This window comes from Pelmatolapia mariae, unplaced genomic scaffold (assembly GCF_036321145.2).
Source record: "Pelmatolapia mariae isolate MD_Pm_ZW unplaced genomic scaffold, Pm_UMD_F_2 NODE_ptg000395l+_length_22495_cov_1, whole genome shotgun sequence".
Classification (NCBI taxonomy): Eukaryota; Metazoa; Chordata; class Actinopteri; order Cichliformes; family Cichlidae; genus Pelmatolapia; species Pelmatolapia mariae.
In genome coordinates, this window is record NW_027052082.1 from 1 (window position 1) to 21,120 (window position 21,120).

The window sequence follows — 21,120 nt, forward strand, 5'->3', positions numbered from 1 at the left end:
GAGAGTGATGGAGCAACCAGAATAATCCACAGTAAGCTCAGGTTTCACTGATGAGTTTCTCTGTGGAAACAGTTCAGATCAATGAGAGGAGGCTGAAGGAGGATCAATATGTTTGTGATATCAGGGAGAACTCTGCTGATAGAAGCTGCTGGGACTGTGTGAGGTCCTGAGGACTGAGACTCAGGTGGAGCTCAGGATTGATCAGAGGAGAGCTGCATGATTACAAAGTGAACTGTGAGGATCAGCTGACTGTACATGAACATGATTTAGCATCAGATCTGATCAGTTACACACTCTGATAACATCTCCCCCTCTCTGTGCAAATACATGAACACTGCTAGAAGCAACAATCACAACCACATCAGGATCAATCACATTTTGATTGCTTTTTGTGTTACATTGAGAACAATCTGCAGTAAAGTGTGCGTCACAGACCTGATTTATTTCAACACTTTACTCCAAACTTTGAAAGTGAAACTCCTACAAACACATATGAAATAATCCAGCCACAGAAACTGTCCACAGCTTTCAGTCTCCACATTTACTGTGAACCTCTGCAGGAAACCCTGACAGCAGCTTTTTAGCTCCAAAGCAGGTTTAGCTCTGGTGCAGAGTGTTAGTGACTCTGCCCGTGGACACAGTTATTTCTGCAGGTGACCTTGTTACAGGTGGATTTGGAGGAGATTCCCTTTCAGAGCACTCAAAGCTTTGTGGCAGGGAGTTTACTGCAGACTGCAGCATGTTTAATACCAAGCATGATGTGAGCCTGATGTGGCTGATAGCTGCTTCTAGCAGTCTTCATGTATGTGGAATGAGAGGGGAGATGTTATCAGGACCAGTTGCTGATTGGACGTCTCAAAGCTGTGAGCGCAGTGCTGAAACTTTGGCTCTGTCCTGTAGCTCTTCACTCAGTCCTCACCCTGAGTGTTTAGAGCCCAGCCCCACATATTCCTGCTCCTCAGGAATTCTGGGATTTGGAGGAAACACAGCTAAACTGACCTGAAGCTAACACGGAGGTCAAGGGGGAGGAGCCACAATACAAGCTGCATCCAGCCAATGGGTGCACTGTTGAGCCTGAGCCCATGGATGTGCAGAGGGTCACATGTTTAGTCCCATTTGTAGAAATGTGTCCATAATGAAGACAAATGCAGTCACACAGCTCTGCAACAGCACAAATCACTTTGATGGAGTTTGTTTGTGCTGCTCTTAGATCTGTACAACACTGACATGTGTGTCAACATGCTGCAGACTCACAAAGATGTGCCGTGTTAGCTTCATGTGTCCATCTGACACTATATTATAGTGACTTGAAGAAATCCCTGCAGCATCACATGCAGAACAAACAGAGGCCACGTGTGGCACAGTTCCTGTAACGGGATGAATCCGTGGATGTGTCGGGATCTGACGCTGAATCATGTTGCTGTTCTTTTCCACATGGTACAGGTCAGCTGTTCCACACAGATTTCAGCTTTCTAGAAGACTTAGTCTGGAATAAAGCAGCTCTCCTCTGGACCAATCCTGCCTCCAGCTGAGCCGTCACACACACACATTCACACACAGTCCCAGCAGTTTGTAGCACAGCAGTGATCCTTCTATCAGAAACATGCTGCTTCTCCTTCATCCTCCTCTCATTGATCTGAATCAGCTGTTTTCACAGAGAAACGCTGCACAAATCCTTCACTCCACTATTTCTGTCAGCAGATGACTCGCTCTATCATGGCTGCTGCTCCTTTTTCACTCATTTGTGCTTTGAATCAAATCTGTTTCTCATCATCACCATGAACAGGCTGCTCATCAATCAGCACATTAGCTGTAGATCAGCTGCACACTGATGAAGATGCTCAGACAGACGGGCACACAGAGGACTTTATGATCTGTTCTTACATTCAGTCCAACATGGATCATTTCAGAGTCCAATCATCTCTGGAAACTTGTGCTTACATGGCACACGGTGCGCTGGGCTCCTTCAACAAATAGCACTACACCTCTGGTTGTCAGCTTCATCTCTCCATCGCTCTCCCCGTGGCTACAGTACAAGTGAGCTGACACATCCATCAGTGGAGACTGTGGGCCAGTAAGGAGCAGCAGCTGCCTGCAACATGGGCTTTACATTGAAAACAGCCACAAGTCTGGGCCTAACCACGCCTTTGGACTTCTTCTTCATTTCCATGAGATTTACATTTCAGGGAGTTCCCCTGGAAAAAGAGCCATTTTGAAAGCTGTTTGCTGACTTCATCAATAATCTGCTTCAATCATCCAGATGAGAATCCTGAGAATGGAGCAGCCCTGATAGCAGCTCATAGGATCACAGTGTTTTTCATTCAGCTGATTGATTTCACAGGTTAGGAGGTGAACAATCTAACTGTGCTCCTCCTTCCACCTTTGGACCACTCATTTAGTGACAGCCAGGATTTGACAATCAGCTGTGACACAGGAAAACATGAGGTGGGAAACTCTGGAGAAGATTTGCTTTTCTCTACAGGGGAGGCTCGCACATCTAATCTGCTCACAATCACTCAACTCACTTCAACAACATGCTGACTCAGTCATTTCTGCACGTTTCCTCATGTTACAGCCCTGACTTCAGTTCAGCTGAGGAGGAGATGAGGGAGGAGAGAGCAGTGGTGGAGGAGGCAGATGAGGAAGAAGAGGAGGAGAAGATCCAAAGAGGAGGCAGGGGGAGAGGCTCAGGAACAGTTAGGATCAGAGACTTTGAGCCATCATGGACTCCCACTCCTTCCATCCAGCCCTGTGTGGATCAGCAGCTCCAAAATGTCTGCTCACTCATGTTCTTACTGTCTGTGCTCTTCTTTCATTTCACTCATTATATATGAACTGCTCCTAAATCACACTGGATATGGATTTTCTGTCCATCCACACTAATTCTCTTCATTCTCACCTGATTGTTTGGATGCTCTTTGATAGCACATTGAAAATCCTCACAGTGACTTCTATTGCCACACTGACTGGACAAATACAAAGTTGAAGGCTTCATGTGTTTGGCACCAATAATACTTTGGTAGGTCTGAATTGTGTTTTGAACCATCTCTCAGGACCAAAGTCTTTTTGCTTCATTCACAAAGAGCTGAAGGCTTTTTACCTCACAGTTTGTCCTCTGATATTATTGGATGATGGACTATGGAAAACACAAATGTGCACTTCTTAATGGCTCATATGTGCTGTGAAAGAGCTCTTTGTCATCTTGAAGCCTTTTCAATAGTTTTTCTTTGGCTGTTTGTAAAGTTTTCTGTGTGAACTCTCAGGAATCTGGAGCAGTCTAATAGAAGTCTACTGGGGTATAGAGGGAGGAGCTTCTGTCAGACTCTTTCTGATGAGGAACTGAAGCCGCTCTCATGGTCTCATCAAATCCATCAGACTCTGCTGAGAAAAACAGTCATGTGACCTCTCAGAACAAACAGCCTGTTAGTTTCCTGCTGCCTCCATCACTCACTTTCATTCACTCTCAATCACACTAACATGTTAAAGCAGCGCTATAGCTCACCTGGCTGAGCAGGTGGACTGAAGGCGGGGCTTACTACAGGTGCCTGTGTGTCCCTCACTCTCTCCCCACTTTCCTGTCTACTCTCTGCACCTATATAATAAAGGCAAAAATGCCTCCAATAGAAATCTTTGCAAACACAAAGTCCCACAGCAGCCCCGTGTTCTCCGGCTAAAATGAGAGTTTTTGTCAGTGGAGTCTGGTGGCTTTAACCACACAAACATTACAGCTGCGCTCAAATATCACAAAGAGCTGTGACAGCAGAGAAACACATGAAAATCCTCCAAATATCATCTAGAAATAGAAATCTGTCCACTGTGGGACATGTGAGGCTGACATTAATATGTCTTAAAGTGGGAGATGAAGAAATGATTCCAGGACCCAAATCATGGAGACAAACATCAATCCACACTTCACTTTGTTTCATGTCTCTAAAGTGGGAATATTTCAGTGTGATGAACAAACGGCCTCCAACAAATAAAGCTGATTTTCTTTTCCTGTCTTTTCTCCAGCGGCCTCAGCTTCTTCCTCTTTCCCCTGTCTTCTTCTGCAGACGCTCCTCTGTAGCTTCAAGCTGTTTCTCTTTACAAGGAGAGCTACAAACCTTTGCATCCAGCCACAAACACCCCATGGGCTCCTCTGGATCATCACATCATTTTCACAATAAAAGCCTCATATTTATGGCTGCTCCACCCTGACATGTGACAACATCCAAATGACTGGATCAAAGTGTTTGAATGATCTCAGCAGCTTTAAAACTATTGATATTTATACATTTACATTGATTTGGACTAAACTAACAAAACTATTGATTTGATCCAAACTCAAATGATGCCAGAGGCTTTTATTTTGAAGTTAGGATCATTTTTAATGGTCTTCTTAGTTTGTTCATTTAAACACACAGTTGCTCCGCCTGACATTTTTGGCTTTTACATCAAAACTTCAGAGAATTTATTTTATTTGAATGAACTGAAAATAGATTCAAACTAAAACATCTTGAGGCTCAATCATCCAGGTAAGTAAATCCTAAGAGGTTGATTCTGTTCATCTGGACGTAGCGTTTTGTGGGAGAAACGTTTCGTCACTCATCCAGGTGACTTCTTCAGTCTCAGCTGACTGCAGGTTTCCCCAACCCTTATAAACAGTACATTTGCATAATGACTGAAACCAGCCCACTGAAGGAACAATGGGCTGTGAGGTCAGTTCCTTACTCATAATTATGCAAATTCCCATGACCATTGATCAACAATCACTGACCAAAACCCACTGATCAAAGAACACTGATCAATGGCCATGAGTACCATTCACAGAGAGTTGGGGAATGGCTGCAATCACAGCGTTGTAAGATGGCGAAAGATGTACCCTTAGGCCCCCTCCTCGATTCAGAGATGGTCTTTCCCTTTTCACGTAAATGGCCTCCTTGACTCCGCGCTCAAACCAGCGTTCCTCCCTGTCCAGGATGTGTACATCCTCATCCTTGAAAGAGTGTCCACTGGCCTGTAGGTGTAAATAAACTGCAGAGTCCTGACCTGATGAGGTTGCTCTTCTGTGTTGTGCCATCCGCTTCGCTAGAGGTTGTTTGGTTTCCCCGATGTATAAATCCTGGCAATCCTCCTGGCACTTAACAGCGTACACTATGTTACTCTGTTTGTGTCGGGGGACCCGATCCTTGGGGTGGACCAGTTTTTGGCGCAGCGTGTTCCCCAATCTGTTTATAATTGGGGAAACCTGCAGTCAGCTGAGACTAAAGAAGTCACTTGGATGAGTGACGAAATGTTTCTCCCACTGAAAACACTACATCCAGATGAACAGAATCAACTTCTGGGGATTCAAACTAAAAGCTTTTAGAGAATAAACTCCTACATGACCTTTGACCTGTATCTACAGCACTAACCTCTGGCTTTCAGCTCCACCTTTCTCTTCAGCAGGATGTTTCCCTCCCTGCTGTAGACGGTGCAGGTGTAGGTGGAGTTGTCCCAGTCTGTGGGGTATTTGAGGGTCAGACTGAGGTCTCCAGGTTCCAGTAAATTTCTCCGCATCTTTGTTCGATCTCTGTAACGCTGGTGCTGTTCTTCAGTCTGATCAGAGCTGTTCTTATACACGTGGACCGTCCTATCATCTTCATCCTTCCACTCCACTTTAGCATCTTTAGGCAGGCAAACTATGGTTTTGCAGATCAGCTGGACAGACTCCACCCCTGAATCCACCCCCACCCAGGGGACTGAGAGGACAACAAAGCACAACATGAGCTGTAGTGAAGGTTACTAATGTTCTCCTTATGACCTGTTACAGTGGACTTATTTCTGTGTTTGTCCTGTTAGACCTCAGTGTTAGACCACAACATTTTACTACAAACACTAGAACACACCAGAGTTATTAGGGGAAATTTAACTGCAGTGGTTTGAATCATCAGATTCCAGTTTTCTTCACACAATCTGTACTGGAGTTCCACAGAGTTCTGTGCTGGGACCAGTTCTGTTTACATCCTTCTGTTAGGTAATAATTTTAGAAAACACTGTATACATTTTCATTGCCATGTAGATGATGGACATCAGATTTTTATTTTCATGTCACCAGTTAAATCAGTTACAGGCATGTCTTAAAGACAATATGACCTCCTGTTTCTAAGTTCATCACAGTGATCCTTGACCTTTCACCTAACACGCCCATATTGGTGTTTTTGCAAACCATATCAGTGACCACTGTCTGATCGCTGCCAACAACTGAAGCTGCCCAAATCGTCAGTTTTTAAGAGATTTTAAGAATTTCTGTGAGTAAACTTTCTTTCATGATTTCTGGGACTGAAACTGGAACAGAATCACCTCATTACTGATGTAGAGCTGGCATGGAAATACTTTAATGATGTTTTGATAAGAATTATAAATAAACACGCCTCCATCAGCAAAGTACAGAAACAATGCTTGGTTTTCTCCTCCAGTCTCCCTCAAACAAAGAAATGCCATCTGGGCTCAGACCAGAGAAACTGAATCCGAGGAAAACTGTTTGATTTTTGGACATCTCAGAAATCCTTTAATCTTCTAAAATTAAAAAAGCCCAAATCAAAGATCTTCCGCACATAAAACATTAAACATCTTAATAATCCTAAAAAGTTCTGGAAAATAATAAAATCTTATTACGGGAATATAACCACCAAGATGGCAGCTTTTGTTTTAGAAGTGTCATGAACTTTACTGAAAAATGTGACTTTCTTAAATGACCTATACATAAACCCTTTCACACATAGTGGTCACTACAGTGGACAGCTATTCAAAGGCTGTTTTCTTGTATTTGTGTCAGAGTTGATGGTATACATGCACATTGGACACTAATGTGTCACTCCACCGGTCAGCCAGTGGGTGGAAGGGTTATATTTGTTGTAGTTTATATATATGTTGTTATATTTGTCATCTTTTTTATAAAAAAATTTTTTTTAGTTATTTTGTAGCTTTTACACAGTGCATATTATTTATTTGCGTGTCAAATTCATAAGTCAAAATGTCTGTTGTCACCTAAGTGGACATTTAACAAACTCTTTGAAAAGTACATGTTTAAAAAAATATTTTTTCATGCCTAAAGATGAATAAAAATACTTAAGAGAAAAATCCTGATTGAGGTTGTCATAATTCATGCATGAAAGGGTTAAGATTCTTCAGGGTCTTTATTTGAATCTTTACATCAGATTTCAAACAGCTTAATGAACAGGAGGCTCTCTGTAACCACTCAAACTCAATCTGTGCTTCAGGCCTCAGCTTTTCTCCTCTGAGTGTCCTGGAGGTCCACAGGACCTTAAATCTGTTGGATCCAAATCAACTTGATCCTTATTTTCTTAAGCTAGCTGCAGACATTATAGCAGAACTGCTATATTTCTAATATTTCTAATTTTAGCCTTTAAACAGTGAGATCCCTGAAATATGGAAACCTGCCCATTTCTTTCTTTGCTGAAAATAGGCTTGTACATGTATAACTTGTACATATCTTCTTGTGTAAATGTAAATGCCTGTGTTATTGTGTATTATACACATTGTGTGTTACACACATTCCCTGAGTAGATACCCTTAAACTTATGTCTATTTTCTGTCTCAGTTTGTTCCTGATGTGTTCCTGACTCGTTCTTTGGTAACTAGTCTGCAGCGTCCTGTAAAGTGCTGCAGACATGTTGGATGAAGAGCAGAAGAACAGACAGACTGAGCCTCCACAGTCGGCCATGTCTCACACACATCAGCACAGAAACCATGAAGATCTCATGTGTCTGCTCTGAACATCTGAAGCTCTCCACCACATGACTGAGCACAACTCAAGGAGGAACATTTACTGAAGCTGCTGCAACATTTACTGTCAGCACATGTTTCCATGTCAGCCTGCTGTTTACCACCACAGAAGAAGAACAGCTTGTCCACATGCAGCCTCTGTGTCAGATCAATGCAGTGAAGCACACACACTGTTTAGTAAAGTCATGTTGTGGAGCTGTTTCACTGATCAATGACTGAGTCTGAAGGAGGTTTTCTGACTTCTGGAACAAACCTGGAAGTTTCTCTTCAGCTCTCTGTATCAGCTGTTTGTAACTCTCAACTCTTTCAGCTTCTGGAACAAGTTTGTGTGAGCCGCAGTCAAGGAGCCACCAGAGGACACCTGCTAACCATCAGCATTATGGGCAGTGTAGTAGGAGACACTCACCTGACATGAAATAGTGCCGGAAATAAAATAAAAGACCTCCAGAAACCACAAGAAGAATCAGCAGAACCAGGAGAGCTTTGGCCCAGGATGGAAACACCGTTCTGTGGAGGAACACAAAGAACAACATGACCTTTGACCTCTGACTCAATGAAATTAAAAGATTTAATAACTAAGCCTACATTTCAATCAAAGAGCCAACATGGTTATTCTGACAGTGTTAAAATAATGAAGTTTTATCTGAGTGATGTCAGATGCATCTACAACAGGTGTTTGTTGCTGACCTTTGACCTGCAGCTGTACATCACTCCGACTCAGTTCACCTATAAAGTCTCTGATGAAGCAGGTGTAGGTGGCGCTGTCAGACAGTTGGAGGTTGGTCAGGGTCAGGCTGAGGTCTCCAGTATCCAGAGCGTCAGTCTTCATGGATGTTCGGCTGCTGTAACGCTGGTTTTGATCTTTCAGTTCGTCTCCTTGAGGCTGACGCTGGTGGACGGTTGGAGGACTGAGGTCGGAGCGACTCCACACCACAGAGGGATTTTGAAAATTAAAAGTGTCAAACTGACAGGGCAGGGTGAACGAGTCCCCCTCATACATCTCCACAGCTGAGGCATGCTGGGAAACTGAGGACACACAGAGACTCCATGAGTCACTTTGAGGTAAAGATCAAGTTTAGACACATTTACAGAAACCAGGAGACAGAACGACAGAAACATTCAACATTTTAACATCTCACAGATAAAAAAGGAAGAGGCAGGAAGTCCAGAGGAAGTGGAGGAACAAGCTTTAAAAGTGATGAATACAAGGTTAAAGTCAGGTCTGTATCGAACAGGCTGCCTGTGCTGTGAGGATGGAGTGATGAGGACTCGTCTCTTTCAGTTTATTAAAAATCTTTCAGGTTAGTTGTGAATGAGCTGGAGGACACTTGGCTGAGAGCCGAGTAGAGAGAAGTACAACGGTCCAAACATGATGAGATGATGGAGGACTTTTTCAAACCTGCTTCAAATATTAATGTGTGATATTTGTTTATTTCTTAAAGGGGACATGAAACCTGAAACACATAAAGGTTAATTTACAGCACTGAGCCCTGCTCATAGATGTAACTCTGTCTGTGAAGCTGGATTTAAGAAATAAGTGCTTAAAGTGAAGTTTTATAAACATGTTTAGCGCCATCTTGTGTCTCTACGGGACGTGACGTCATGTGGTTGGTTGGGGCTAACAGACTTACATTAGTTAATGTTAGCTAACTAGTGACTGGATCGATAACAAGGAAAACAAGGACACTGAAACTCTAATAGTAAGAACAGCGTGCCCTGTGCTAGGCAAAGTCATCTTAAAAAAATCGTGGATGGGCAGGATCAATTGGAGAACCACAGAGATGGCCAACCACATCCTCTAAATAAGAAAGATCTCACTCCCTCTGTGTCCAACTCCCCCTTGGACACAGAGGACTGCTAGTTCCCCTTCCTGTCTACATCCTGTACTCTGCAGCTCTGCACAAAGCGTCTCATTCTGCACAGCTTCCTGTCTTGCTCAGCCAGCTATGACCTTTTACACACTTTATGACTAAAAGTGGCCTTTTGTAATATAATGGCCTACATAAAACAATATAAACAGAAAATAAGCACTAAGAATATATATTTATTCTTTAACACCAGGTACGGACTCGACCAGATTAAAAGAGTCAATAAGGCTTAAAAATCCTTCACCAGAGGTTTTTCAGGACAGCAGACATGGATATTAAAATCTCCCACAATAAGAACAGTAAAGAACCAGTAAAGACCTGATTTCCTGAGTGACACATGACAGGACCAGGGGCGGATCTAGAAGGGTGGCATGGGGTGGCAAGTGCCACCCTAAAACGATCTCTTGCCACCCCAAGTGCCACCCCAGTTTTGCATATGACAGGGTTGTTTATTAAAATAAGATAGCATTAACACTTTGAGCGTAGTTACAGTTAACAGTGAATATAAATGCTAAAACTGAATATATTGCATAGTGTTCCCCCCCTCCACCATTAACAAATGGTTCAGCCCATAGCGCAGACCGGCTTTTTTCTTGTTTTCAGTAGCAAGCGATGCTTATGATTGTGCCAGAGCACATTTTGAACAACACCATGGGAATTACGGATTTTACACAGGCGGTCGGTTGTTACACTCTGAAAATGGAAGGAAGGTGAGTGTCATTAACCCTCTGTGGTCCACAGACGCTGCACCTCCAAATCACATGACTGATTTAAGCTGACATAGCAACAAGCTGCAGCCACGCTGAGTCTCTATTTCAGCCCGTATTGAAAGTTCGGACTTCAAAGTTTTTAAATTTTAATTACAGGCCAGTAAATCCAGAGTTATGATAAAAAAATATATATATATAAACCATGCTTTTTTCAAAATACTGTCCTCACGTTTTTGTGTGTGTGTTTTTAAAAAAAGCATTTTCTAAGGACAGCTCGAAAACAGTAAAGAAAGAAAAAGGCCAAGTCTTTCCTATCGGTGGAAAAATGTACCATGTCGACCAATTTTGTAAAAAGTCAACATTTGGGATTTGGTTGTTTATGAAGAGGGGAAAGTTTTGGGAGTGACGGCAGTGAGCGAGTGAGAAAGAGAGAGAGAGAGAGAGAGTTTTTAGATGTGGGAGATTTGTGACGTTTAGTGTGGAGTGTTGTAACGTCGGGTTGTGTTTAGTGGTTGAGAGGAGGCAGCAAAACACTTAGCAGGCTAGTCAAAAGAATACACACTCACGCTGGCATTGGGAATTCCACAGCGTGTTCTTTAATACGCCTTCTTCAACAACCATATAAAAGCCCGGCTGAACGGCTGCGGCTCAACAACATAACACCCAGCGTTCATACAACCCAAGCGTTGCAAACAAAAAAAAAAGGGTCTGGAGAAGAAAACATAAATCCGTCCCTCGTTAAGCACAAGCGTGCAGGCACGTGTCCTCATAATCACAGAGAGAGAGCAGTGGCACAAACTGATGACACCATCAACCCTCGACTTGGGTGTCTTAAAGGGACACCACACCATTGTGACTGTTACATATTCCCCCCGGATTAAACAAAGGCTGTCCTCAGCCGGACGCAGGTGAACCTCCTCCCGCTACCCCCTTTCACTACACATAGCTACTTTAGGTAGTAAGCAGGTTGTGGAGGAATTGTTAGACGCCCTTACAGCATTGGAACAGTCAAGACTTAACCAGCCTCCATACATGGTCAGCAGGATAAGAAGTTAAAACCAAAACAGGGAAATGCACAGTGCAATATCGAGAAACTGGCATACATGACAGTGTCCCACATGGTGAATGTCCATTTAAACAAATGTTATAGAAACAAAATAAACTTAAGATAGCCAGGACAATTACAGAATGAAATTCCCTCTTTTTCGTAGCTTTTCTTCTTTTTCCTCAAAAACAGTAACAGTAAGCATAATATGTGAAAACAGTACCGGAAAGTACTGCAGAAAACTTAAACAACAATCATGTTACAACAGTAACCAACACGAAATACATTAAAAAAATGCAAATCCAGGAACTATGGCAAAGCTGCATCGAACCCACGCCCAGGAAACGCAGGTCCACACACATCCAATGGAGCCACCACGAAGAGGCCAAACGGAGAACGGCACCACAGTCCACAAACAGCACTGGAGCGGCTCCAGTCGTTGCCATGGAAATGCACCGCCGCGACCCTTTGATCCTCCCGACGTCCGCGTCCAGGCCAGTGTTGCCAACTTAGCGACTTTGTCGCTATATTTAGCGAGTTTTCAGACCCTTTCCTGACTTTGTTTTCTAAAAAGCGACTAGCGACAAATCTGGCGACTTTTTCTGGTGTTATTGGAGACTTATTTATGACGACTTTCTGACGTGAAAACGCATACCGCTCACAGGCGGAGGATAGTCCTCCCCCAGCTGCTATCAGGGCAGGAGATGTTCACACCTATGCCTCCAAACGGCAAATGAATCGCGCATGAGCGAAGCCGCTGCTCCCGCACTGACTGTAACACAGTCAGTTCTTCTTTTACTGTTATGCTGTTTTGTGGATCAAAAGGTTTAAACTACTTATAAACACACACTCACACACACAAAGTAACTCCACCAGAGTGCCAATTCCGGGTCACTTTTGCCGGTCCAAACCCGGATAAAGGAGCAGTGTTGGAATTGTGACATTAAAAAACAATAATTACTAAAAGAAATTTAATTTGTAGTTCTAAATAAATTCAAAACATTTCTGACATTTTGTGTAATTTAAGCATGTAACAATTTGATTTTTTTCTAACAAAAAACAGTGTGAAACTTAAGTTAGACTTGTGTTTGTAAATGAACCGCCCCATGTTGTGTAGCTTTCTGGATTTTATACTTATTGGGCTACATATTTATTTATTATACAGTCTATACAGTACATAAGATCAAAACTCACATGTTTTATGTAACTAAAGTGTGTAATTATGTGCGCTACAGACAATAATTAAGTTATAGACTATATTTATATGAAAAACGTGTATACTTACTGCATTTGAATCATTTTAACCATTTGTAACCACCTGTATATGTGTTTGAAAAAAAAAAGGCTTTGATTTTGCCACCCCATTTGATTTCTTTGCTACCCTAAGAAAATTTCTCTAGATCCACCCCTGGACAGGAGCAACATAAAAACAATCGAAACTGACAGCAACAGACAAGCAGCTACATACGCTGGGGCCATCTTGACAGTAAATGATCCACCATGTACCATCTGGAAAAGAGCCAAAATAACAGGACCACAAACAGACTGGCGTAAATTCAGCTCACACAGACTCTTTGTGTTCACTACATGCAGACCAGCTGTGCTCATATGTGCAGTTACAGCTCATTCAGAGGCAGGAATATCCTGCTATGTCCCTGTTAGGACCTGCTGCTTTGACTGCTCACCACTCAAACAGCTTCATGACATTAGCAGTAAGAGCAGATGTGGATCCACAGCAAACATGTATGTTGGTCACAATCAATGAAAGAAGCTCAGAAAGCTCTTCAGTAAAACCAGTGTTAGAAATGAAACACACAGCACAGCATGCTGGGTAATTACAAGGACTCCCATCAGGCACAGGGAGGCACGTCCCCCTAACGACTCATGCTGATTAATACAACACACACATGTTACATGCACTTCTCTCCACGACCACTAGATGTCTCCACACTCTGTGTTGACTCCAATGAATGATCAGAGCTGCTGAGCCTGTTTGCAGACAGAGGAGGAGCTCCTGGTGATCCGTGTGGGACTAAAAAGCTCTGATAACGTCCATCCAGCAGCTGATAACAGGGACATTTGGTGCCATGTCAGAGCTGCACAGTCAATCATCAGTTTGGCTCTTTAGTTTGAAGAGTTCAAAGCAGCAGCAGAGAATCTAAAGTGTGTCACACAGCACCAAGTTTCCTTTGGTCACATATGAAATGTGAGTCAGAGCTTCAGCTACACAACAGCACACACACAGCAGCTGATTGTAACATGAGCTCATCTGAAAGCCCCCAAGAAGAATCCAGTGATTTGAAAGTTGCTGCTTTGGATTGTTAGTTTGATCTGAATCAGAATCCAGTGTTTGATGGAAATCTCCTCCTGCTGCACTTCAACACATTAAAGAGAGAGAGATGATGATGAGAGCAGAGAGAGGAAGGTGTACTTACCGTGCAGGAGGATCACAAACACCACAAACATCTTCATGTTCCTGTCAAACTCAGAGACTCTTTAAAAGCCCTTCAGGACATCAGCTCACAGCAGCTCTCACTTTCCTCTGCTGATCATCTACTGACACTCTCACACTGCTCACACTGTCACAGAGTTCAGCTTCACACTTTGTTAAAGCACATCTGTGGAATGAAGTCCGGCCGGCCACAGATCACTTCTGAGGAAAGAGGAGGACGTCGGCTTTCCTCCTAGTTTCACGCCCGAGCGCTCCGGTTGGAGGCGGCTGCTGCGGCCTCACCCTGACACGCACAAAGCTCCGCCTTCAGTCCTGACACTGAAACATCCACTGTAGCTACAATGATGCAGATGTGACCCTCAGCAGCTGGATTTCCTCTCCATAGATGTGTTTCCATGCAGATCATGGACATAAAGCAGCTCCAGGATGAAGAGTGTGAAAGAACTTCTTCCACTACAGGATTCATTACAGCACTGTGGCACTCCACAAACCCTCACACTGTCTCAATCCCTGTTTCCAGTTTGACTGAGAGAAGGCCTGAAGCTCAGCCAATCACAGGACAGGAAGTGATCAGCTGACACAGCGATTTGAAGCTGTCAGGGTGAGGCTGCTTCATGCAGGTGTGAAACTATGAGGAAGCTGAACGCCTCCTCTTTCCTCAGAAGTGATCTGTGGCAGTCTGCCATCATGTTTGGCTGCACACACTAAGGCTACGTCCACACGTACTTTGGAAAACTGAGATTTTCTGTTTTTGTTTTTAAAGTAAATCTCGCCAAAAACGCAGCCAAACACTGTCAAGAACATGTCAAATCTGCTCCGTGTAGAAATGTTGACCAATCAGAAGTCTAGAAGCCTGGGAGGGAAAGAGTAAGCAGGTTTTATACAAACCTGAAGTACTTCTGAAAAGTTTTTGTGTTTTTTGTTTTTGTTTTTTTTTTCATCCAACAGTATTCATTTTACCACAAAAATATGGAATGGAAATTACTGTTTGCATTGTTTAACAAAGCTTTATATCCTAGAAACAAATACCCTAAATAAATAAAAAATAAAAAACACAACCTGGCTGTTCAGTTCAGGGCCCTGTTTCAGAAAGCCGGTTTAAAAAACTCAGAGTTAAAAATGATACTCAGGGTTGAGTAACCCCGAACTGTCCAACTCGGAATATTCGGTTTCAGAAAGGCTGATAAGAATTAGTTCAATCAACCCGGAGTTGCTTTAACCCCAAGTTAAGCGCGTGCACGAGGATACATAAAGCCCTGATTAGTGGAGCACAGATTAAGCGAGTCACCATGGAGACGGAGGGAAAGAAGGCGTGGTCAATGTATTTTACAGCGCTTGAGGCCGAAATTCTGATGGCAGCATATGCCGATAACATGCATATTTTGCGGAAAAAAAGTAACACAGCTGCAAAAGAAAGGGAGCATGCATGGCAAAACATAGCCGACAGAGTCAATGCGTGAGTGTTAATTTATCATTGATCTAGGGATTTCCACCCATTTAACACGTTATTTTATTATATTTCATTTTATTTTTTATTTTATACATTTTGTGATGTGATGTGAGCGCAGGTGCAACCCAACAGGCCCCAAACGTTCCTGGCAGCAAGTAAAAATGAAATATAAAAACATAGTCCAAACAGGTAAGGTGTAATTGTATTATGAGCCATAGTGCTTGGTCTGTTCGTCCTATGTAAATCAATTGCAGTTAGAGGCTACATTAATTTTCTTTCTGTAAGCACTTATTGAAATTATCTGAGCACATTACAAGTACATATTTGCTTACTCTGTATGCTCAAATGTGACCCGTTATAGCCAACAGAAAAAAGCGGAGGCCCGACAAACAGGTGGGAGTCCTCCACCACCACCACTCACAGAGGCTGAGCAGTTGGCCCTCAGCCAAAAACAGCGCCCTGTTTTGGCTGAAGGGCATCTCTGCGGGGACATCCTCTGAGTCAATAACCCCGCAAGACACAAGTGCCTACATAAGAGGTAAATTCAAAATAATACATGATGTGCATACATCCTTTCTTCACAGTCACCTTTGCAGTGCTACTCATTCATTTGATAAACTCTTTACCATAATGAATTATTTTGTAGTGAAGTTATTTTCCTACTGATTTTGCCTTCCCTCAGTCTTGGTTGTCTTTGAGAGCATAATGACAATGAAGTGTAAGGTGATTGGTATATGTTTGTTAATTGCCATTTGGTCCCTTGTAAGTTATAGGTGACCTGTATAAACCTCATATTCTATCAGTTGATGGTGATGGTGTACTGCATCTGGTGCAGCCTCCTGTTGAGCCAGACCAACATGCAGTTGTGAGTACTCTTAATACTCCACAGATCATATGAGTTTACAGTAGAACAGCAATGTTGTTAATTGCATTACTACAGGAAAATAATGAAGAAACATTGACAGCTGTTACAGAGGAGGAAGCAACAGAGACACTTTATGAAGTTTACATCTTACAATGGAAAATATAACAATTGAATAAAATGTGGTACTATAATAAAGCCATGGACTTTCTATGTCTCTAACAGAGTGATGATGGAAATGCAGAGGAAGAGGGTCCAGCCACTTCTCCAACAAACCTTTCCTCAGTAAGATGTTCAGCACTGATTTACAACCAACCTAAGTAGGCATGTACTATGAATGTCAATGCTATTTTCTGTGTTTCAATAGCTCCCTGTAAAGCAGCTGTACAAGACCTATTTGATCAAGAAAATAAAGAAATGTGACTTGGAAATGGAACACTTCAAGCAGCAGATCCAAAAGACCAAGATTGAGATTTTACTGCTGGAACATCAGTTAAGGGTGGGTGAAGTGGTCAGAGATGGACGAATTATTTCAGTGTTTGAACAACATAATAATATACTTATTAATACTTTGTGTAGAGGAAATACAGGCGACCAATAAAGCCAGTTGAACAAAAAATCTGTTTATTTTTCTTTCAACATGTTGAGGTGATGGGTCAAAGGAAATGATTGTGACATATGGTGTCTCTGACTGCTCCTCTATCTTGTATGTCCGTGGGAGGGTCAGGATGTTCATGGTTTGGATCACTGCTGATGTTTGGTTCAGAAGGACAGTGTTCTCCTCTAATTGTGGCAATGTTGTGAAGAATCACACATGCCACAATAATGTCACATGCCCTTTCTGGGGTGACCCTGAGTCTTTGAAGGCACTGGAACCGGGCCTTAAGCATTCCAATAGTCATTTCAACTCTGGCTCTTGTCCTGCAATGAGCCAGATTATATCGCTGCTGTGGGCCCGGTTCAGGGTCAGGGTAAGGGGTAAGCAAATAGGGTAAACATGGATACCTCCTATCACCAAGCAAGTAGCCAGTGAACTCTCCTAAGACAGAAGGATACACTTCAGTTCAAATGTCCCTGTAGCAATTGGTCTTTATATATTTTAAAGTATTTCCAACTCACCATGTCCAAATTTTGTGCTCAGTGTAGATTCACGAAAAATTTGTGAGTCATGAACAGAGCCTGGCCACTTGGCTTCCACATTTGTGATAATGTTGGCAGCATCACATATGATCTTCACAGTGCAGAGAACACAAATTAGCATCCATTACTATAATGAAATAATTTGTTAGTTTGAAATGCTACAGGGAACTATGTACCTGTACATTAATGCTGTGGAAAGACTTCCTGTTCACATAGTCTCCTTCATTTACTGAAGGAGCAATGATTGGAATGTGAGTGCCATCTACACAGCCAATCACGCCTGGGAACCCTGAAAATAAATGTAAAATCTAAGTAGTAGTTCAAGTATCACCACATCATGAATTAAGTTTTGTTCATCCTGATACCTGCAATTTTGTGGAATCCCTCTTTGATAAATCTTGTGGGTCTATGACCGGGGAACACCACAAACGAGTACAGGAGACGTTTCAGTGCAACTGTAACATTCCTGACTGCCCGACAGACAGTAGCCTTGGAAACGTGCTCAGCATCACCAATATTATACAGAAAGCTCCCGTTTGCAAAAAAACAAAGTGCAATACAAATAATATGTACAGAACTGAGAGAATGTCCGCGATGTGTCACATGAGCAATATAAGGCCTGAGGATGTTATTCAAATAAATTATAGATTGTGCTGAAAAACAGTAACGTTCACACAGAAAATCATCAGGAAATGACAAAATGTCCAAACGCGCTATAATCACTCTCTCCCGGCGGAGAGCTCTGCGGAGAATTTGGGCTTCAACATCTACTGGCTCTTCAAGGAAGGGGCACGCCATGTCTGACACTTCCTACAGTCAGGTTTCTGACAAAGAGGCGGAGAAGGTCAGGGTTAGTTGAAGTAAACCTGCTAGGGGGCAGGTTAGCTTCACGGAGTGTGTCGTCATAGTAACTCACTCAGAATTAATCTAAACTCGCTTTGTGAAACCAAAAACCCAGAGTTTTCGTTAACTCAGGGTATACTTACTCAGAGTTTGCACTAAACCGGCTTTCTGAAACAGGGCCCAGGAAACAAGTGCTGTACAACCCATATGTTTTAGAAAAACACATGCACTAAATACATGCTCTTTTTTTCTTCCCTTCCCTCCCTCCCTCTCCTTCCCCTTCCCTTCCCCCTCCTTCCTCTCCCCCTCCTTTTTTACATAAAATATAATTACCATTATATAAACGATCATATATATATATGTCTGTACATATACATTTAGATGCCTAAATAAGTATATACGAAGGAGGGGAGAGAAGAAGAAAAAACAAACAAAAACAAACAAAAACAAAAAACAAAACAAAAACAACAACAAAAAAACAACAACCTCCCTCCCCCCCTGAAAAGAACAATACACCTGCTCAAACCAATGTATATAATCTTAAAGCCGATATGGGAGGAGGCCATCCCTCCCAGATTTACTTATTAAAGTAGTCTATAAAGGGTTGCCAAATTTGGTAAAACTGTTTAACGTTATCTCTCAATGAAAATTTAATTTTCTCCAACTGTAAATGATACATTGTGTCTCTTAATAAAGCAGAGTGAGTGGGGGGGGGGCTTTATTTTTCCAGTTTAGAAGTATAAGGCGTCTTGCTAGCAATGTTATAAAACTCAAAACACAGACTTGTTTATTATTTAAGTATTTGACTGTAGCTACACCAAAAAGTGCCATTACTGGGTCTGGGGGGAGCTGTTTTTTAAAAATATCAGACAAGTTTTAAATATTTTACACCAGTATATAGCAATATTAGGACATGTCCAAAACATATGTGACAATGAGGCAGAATTCTGGCCGCATCGATCACAGTGTTTGTGTTTTTAAGTGCCTTCATCAAATGTTAATAACCAAAAACAGTATTATGGCTGGTGTAGACTCACAACTTAGGAATTTGCATACAACATGCTTACATTTTAATTAAATACAAATTAAATTCATTCGACAACGACAACGACGTGGCGTCGGGATTTAGGTTGTGAGAGCGTCTGTGTTGAATGGAGAAGTTCACTCTGACGTCCCTGTCTTTGTAAGTGGAGGGACAGTAACTGTGTGTGTATATGTACGTGTGTAAAAACTGCAGATAGTCAGATTAACAGCAACACTATTTTGTGTATATCCACCATTATAGAAATTAATCTCATGTAAACAACATGAGATACACAGCGTCACGTCAAAAAAGGCGCACACCTTTGACGTTGTGTGACTAAATCTCTGTTTTCCTCGTCAATGTGTAAAAGCAAAAACTGAGTTTTAAAAATCTCAGTTTTCAGTGATCGAAAACCCCGTTTACGTGTGGACGAAAGGTGCAAACGCATTGAAAAATCTGTTTTCAAAAATACCCGTGTACGTGTGGACGCAGGCTAAATGTGAGCTCACTGAAAGCTGACAGAGTTTCAAAACTACACGTGCACAGGTGTGTGTCAGGTGACTCATGGAGGTGTATTTAATGTTAAGTTTGGACGTCCACGTTTGAAAATCTTAGCTTGTGCCTGTTAAACACATCATACACAGCTGTAACCCTCAGGAGGCAAAACTCATTCAGGTTAATACTGTAATGTTACATTATTAGTGTTTATTGATTACATAGATTCATAGTAACTGATGACAATTCTAACAGCTAATTCATTTATCAGGCAGGGATAGCTCAGTAGGTAGAGTGGTGGCCCATGATCAGAAGGTCGGGGGTTTGATTCCCCTGAACAGCTACCCTGATGTACCCCTGAGCGTACCAGCAGACTGAGAGACAGCTTTTTCCATCAGGCCATCAGACTGCTGAACACGTCATAGACACCTCACCCTCACTACTGGAACTTCAACATTATGCACTCCATACTGTATATAAATACCACTGTTTTGCACATACCAACCTCTGTATATTTTATATATCTTATTTTATTGTTTACTTTATTTCATTTGTAAAACATGTATATACATACTATATACACACTCAAACACACACACGTAGAAAAACATATTTAGTATACACATTCAGTAATGTATATACCTTTACATATTGTACATATATTTATTACTTTTTAGATTAGCCATTTTTATATTTTGCTTGTTTTACGTTATTGTATTTTGCACAACTCTGTTGCTTGTGAAGCTCGCACACAAGAATTTCACTCACATGTACTGTACCAGTGTACCTGCACATGTGATGTGACAATAAAAGTGATTTGATTTGATTTTGAGCAAAGTACCGTCCCTACACACTGCTCCCCGGGCGCCCAATGGCTGCCCACTGCTTCACTGAGTGAATGGGTTAAATGCAGAGAGGAATTTACCCACGGGGATCAATAATGTTTACATTATTATTTACATAATGTGAGTAATAAAAACACACACACACACACACACACACACACACACACACACACAACAAAACCAGACAACAGATAAACCGCAGCCATGGTGCTAAAGTTACAGGGAGCCTTGGCGAGGAGCCTGCAGGATCCCAGCAGCCGGCTGTGCCAGAGCAGAGTGTGGCTGCATGTGCTGGATTCAGTCTTAAAGGAATAGTTGCACATTTTAGCAAATACACTTACAAAAGAGAAGTGATAAGAATTCTCTCACAAGACCAAGCAGGGACGTGATGGAGCCAGGGGGCCAGGCCCTGCCGAGCAGCCATCAGCCGGTACACACCCAAGCACCCAGCCCCAGACACCGAGAACCACCATCTCAACAAAGGACGCGCACCAGCCACAGACAGAGTGTGGTGGGGGGAAAATAGTGTCTATTTTGATAGTTTATTAGAGATTTCCATCATGAATTCATTGTGGAAACTGAGCACAAGTTAAAAGACCAAACACAACTAAATGACATG

The 21,120-nt window shown here is 42.2% G+C and overlaps 2 protein-coding genes across 2 annotated transcripts; both read right to left on the reverse strand.

The window, feature by feature from the left end:
- Positions 1–5,393: 5,393 nt before the first annotated feature.
- LOC134623099 (myelin-oligodendrocyte glycoprotein-like) lies at positions 5,394–8,247 on the reverse strand (the record flags this gene model as incomplete). The annotated part of the gene is made up of 2 exons (XM_063468307.1): positions 8,174–8,247; positions 5,394–5,720 (listed from the first exon to the last, which is right to left on the reverse strand). Coding segments are annotated over exons 1-2 (334 nt in total), but the record flags the coding sequence as incomplete, so codon positions are not given.
- Positions 8,248–16,810: 8,563 nt separating this feature from the next.
- Positions 16,811–18,092, reverse strand: LOC134623101 (putative nuclease HARBI1). The gene is made up of 4 exons (XM_063468309.1): positions 17,660–18,092; positions 17,471–17,583; positions 17,274–17,385; positions 16,811–17,193 (listed from the first exon to the last, which is right to left on the reverse strand). The coding sequence occupies exons 1-4, from the start codon at positions 18,090–18,092 to the stop codon at positions 16,811–16,813; spliced, it is 1,041 nt and encodes a 346-aa protein (XP_063324379.1).
- Between the last annotated feature and the right edge of the window lie 3,028 nt (positions 18,093–21,120).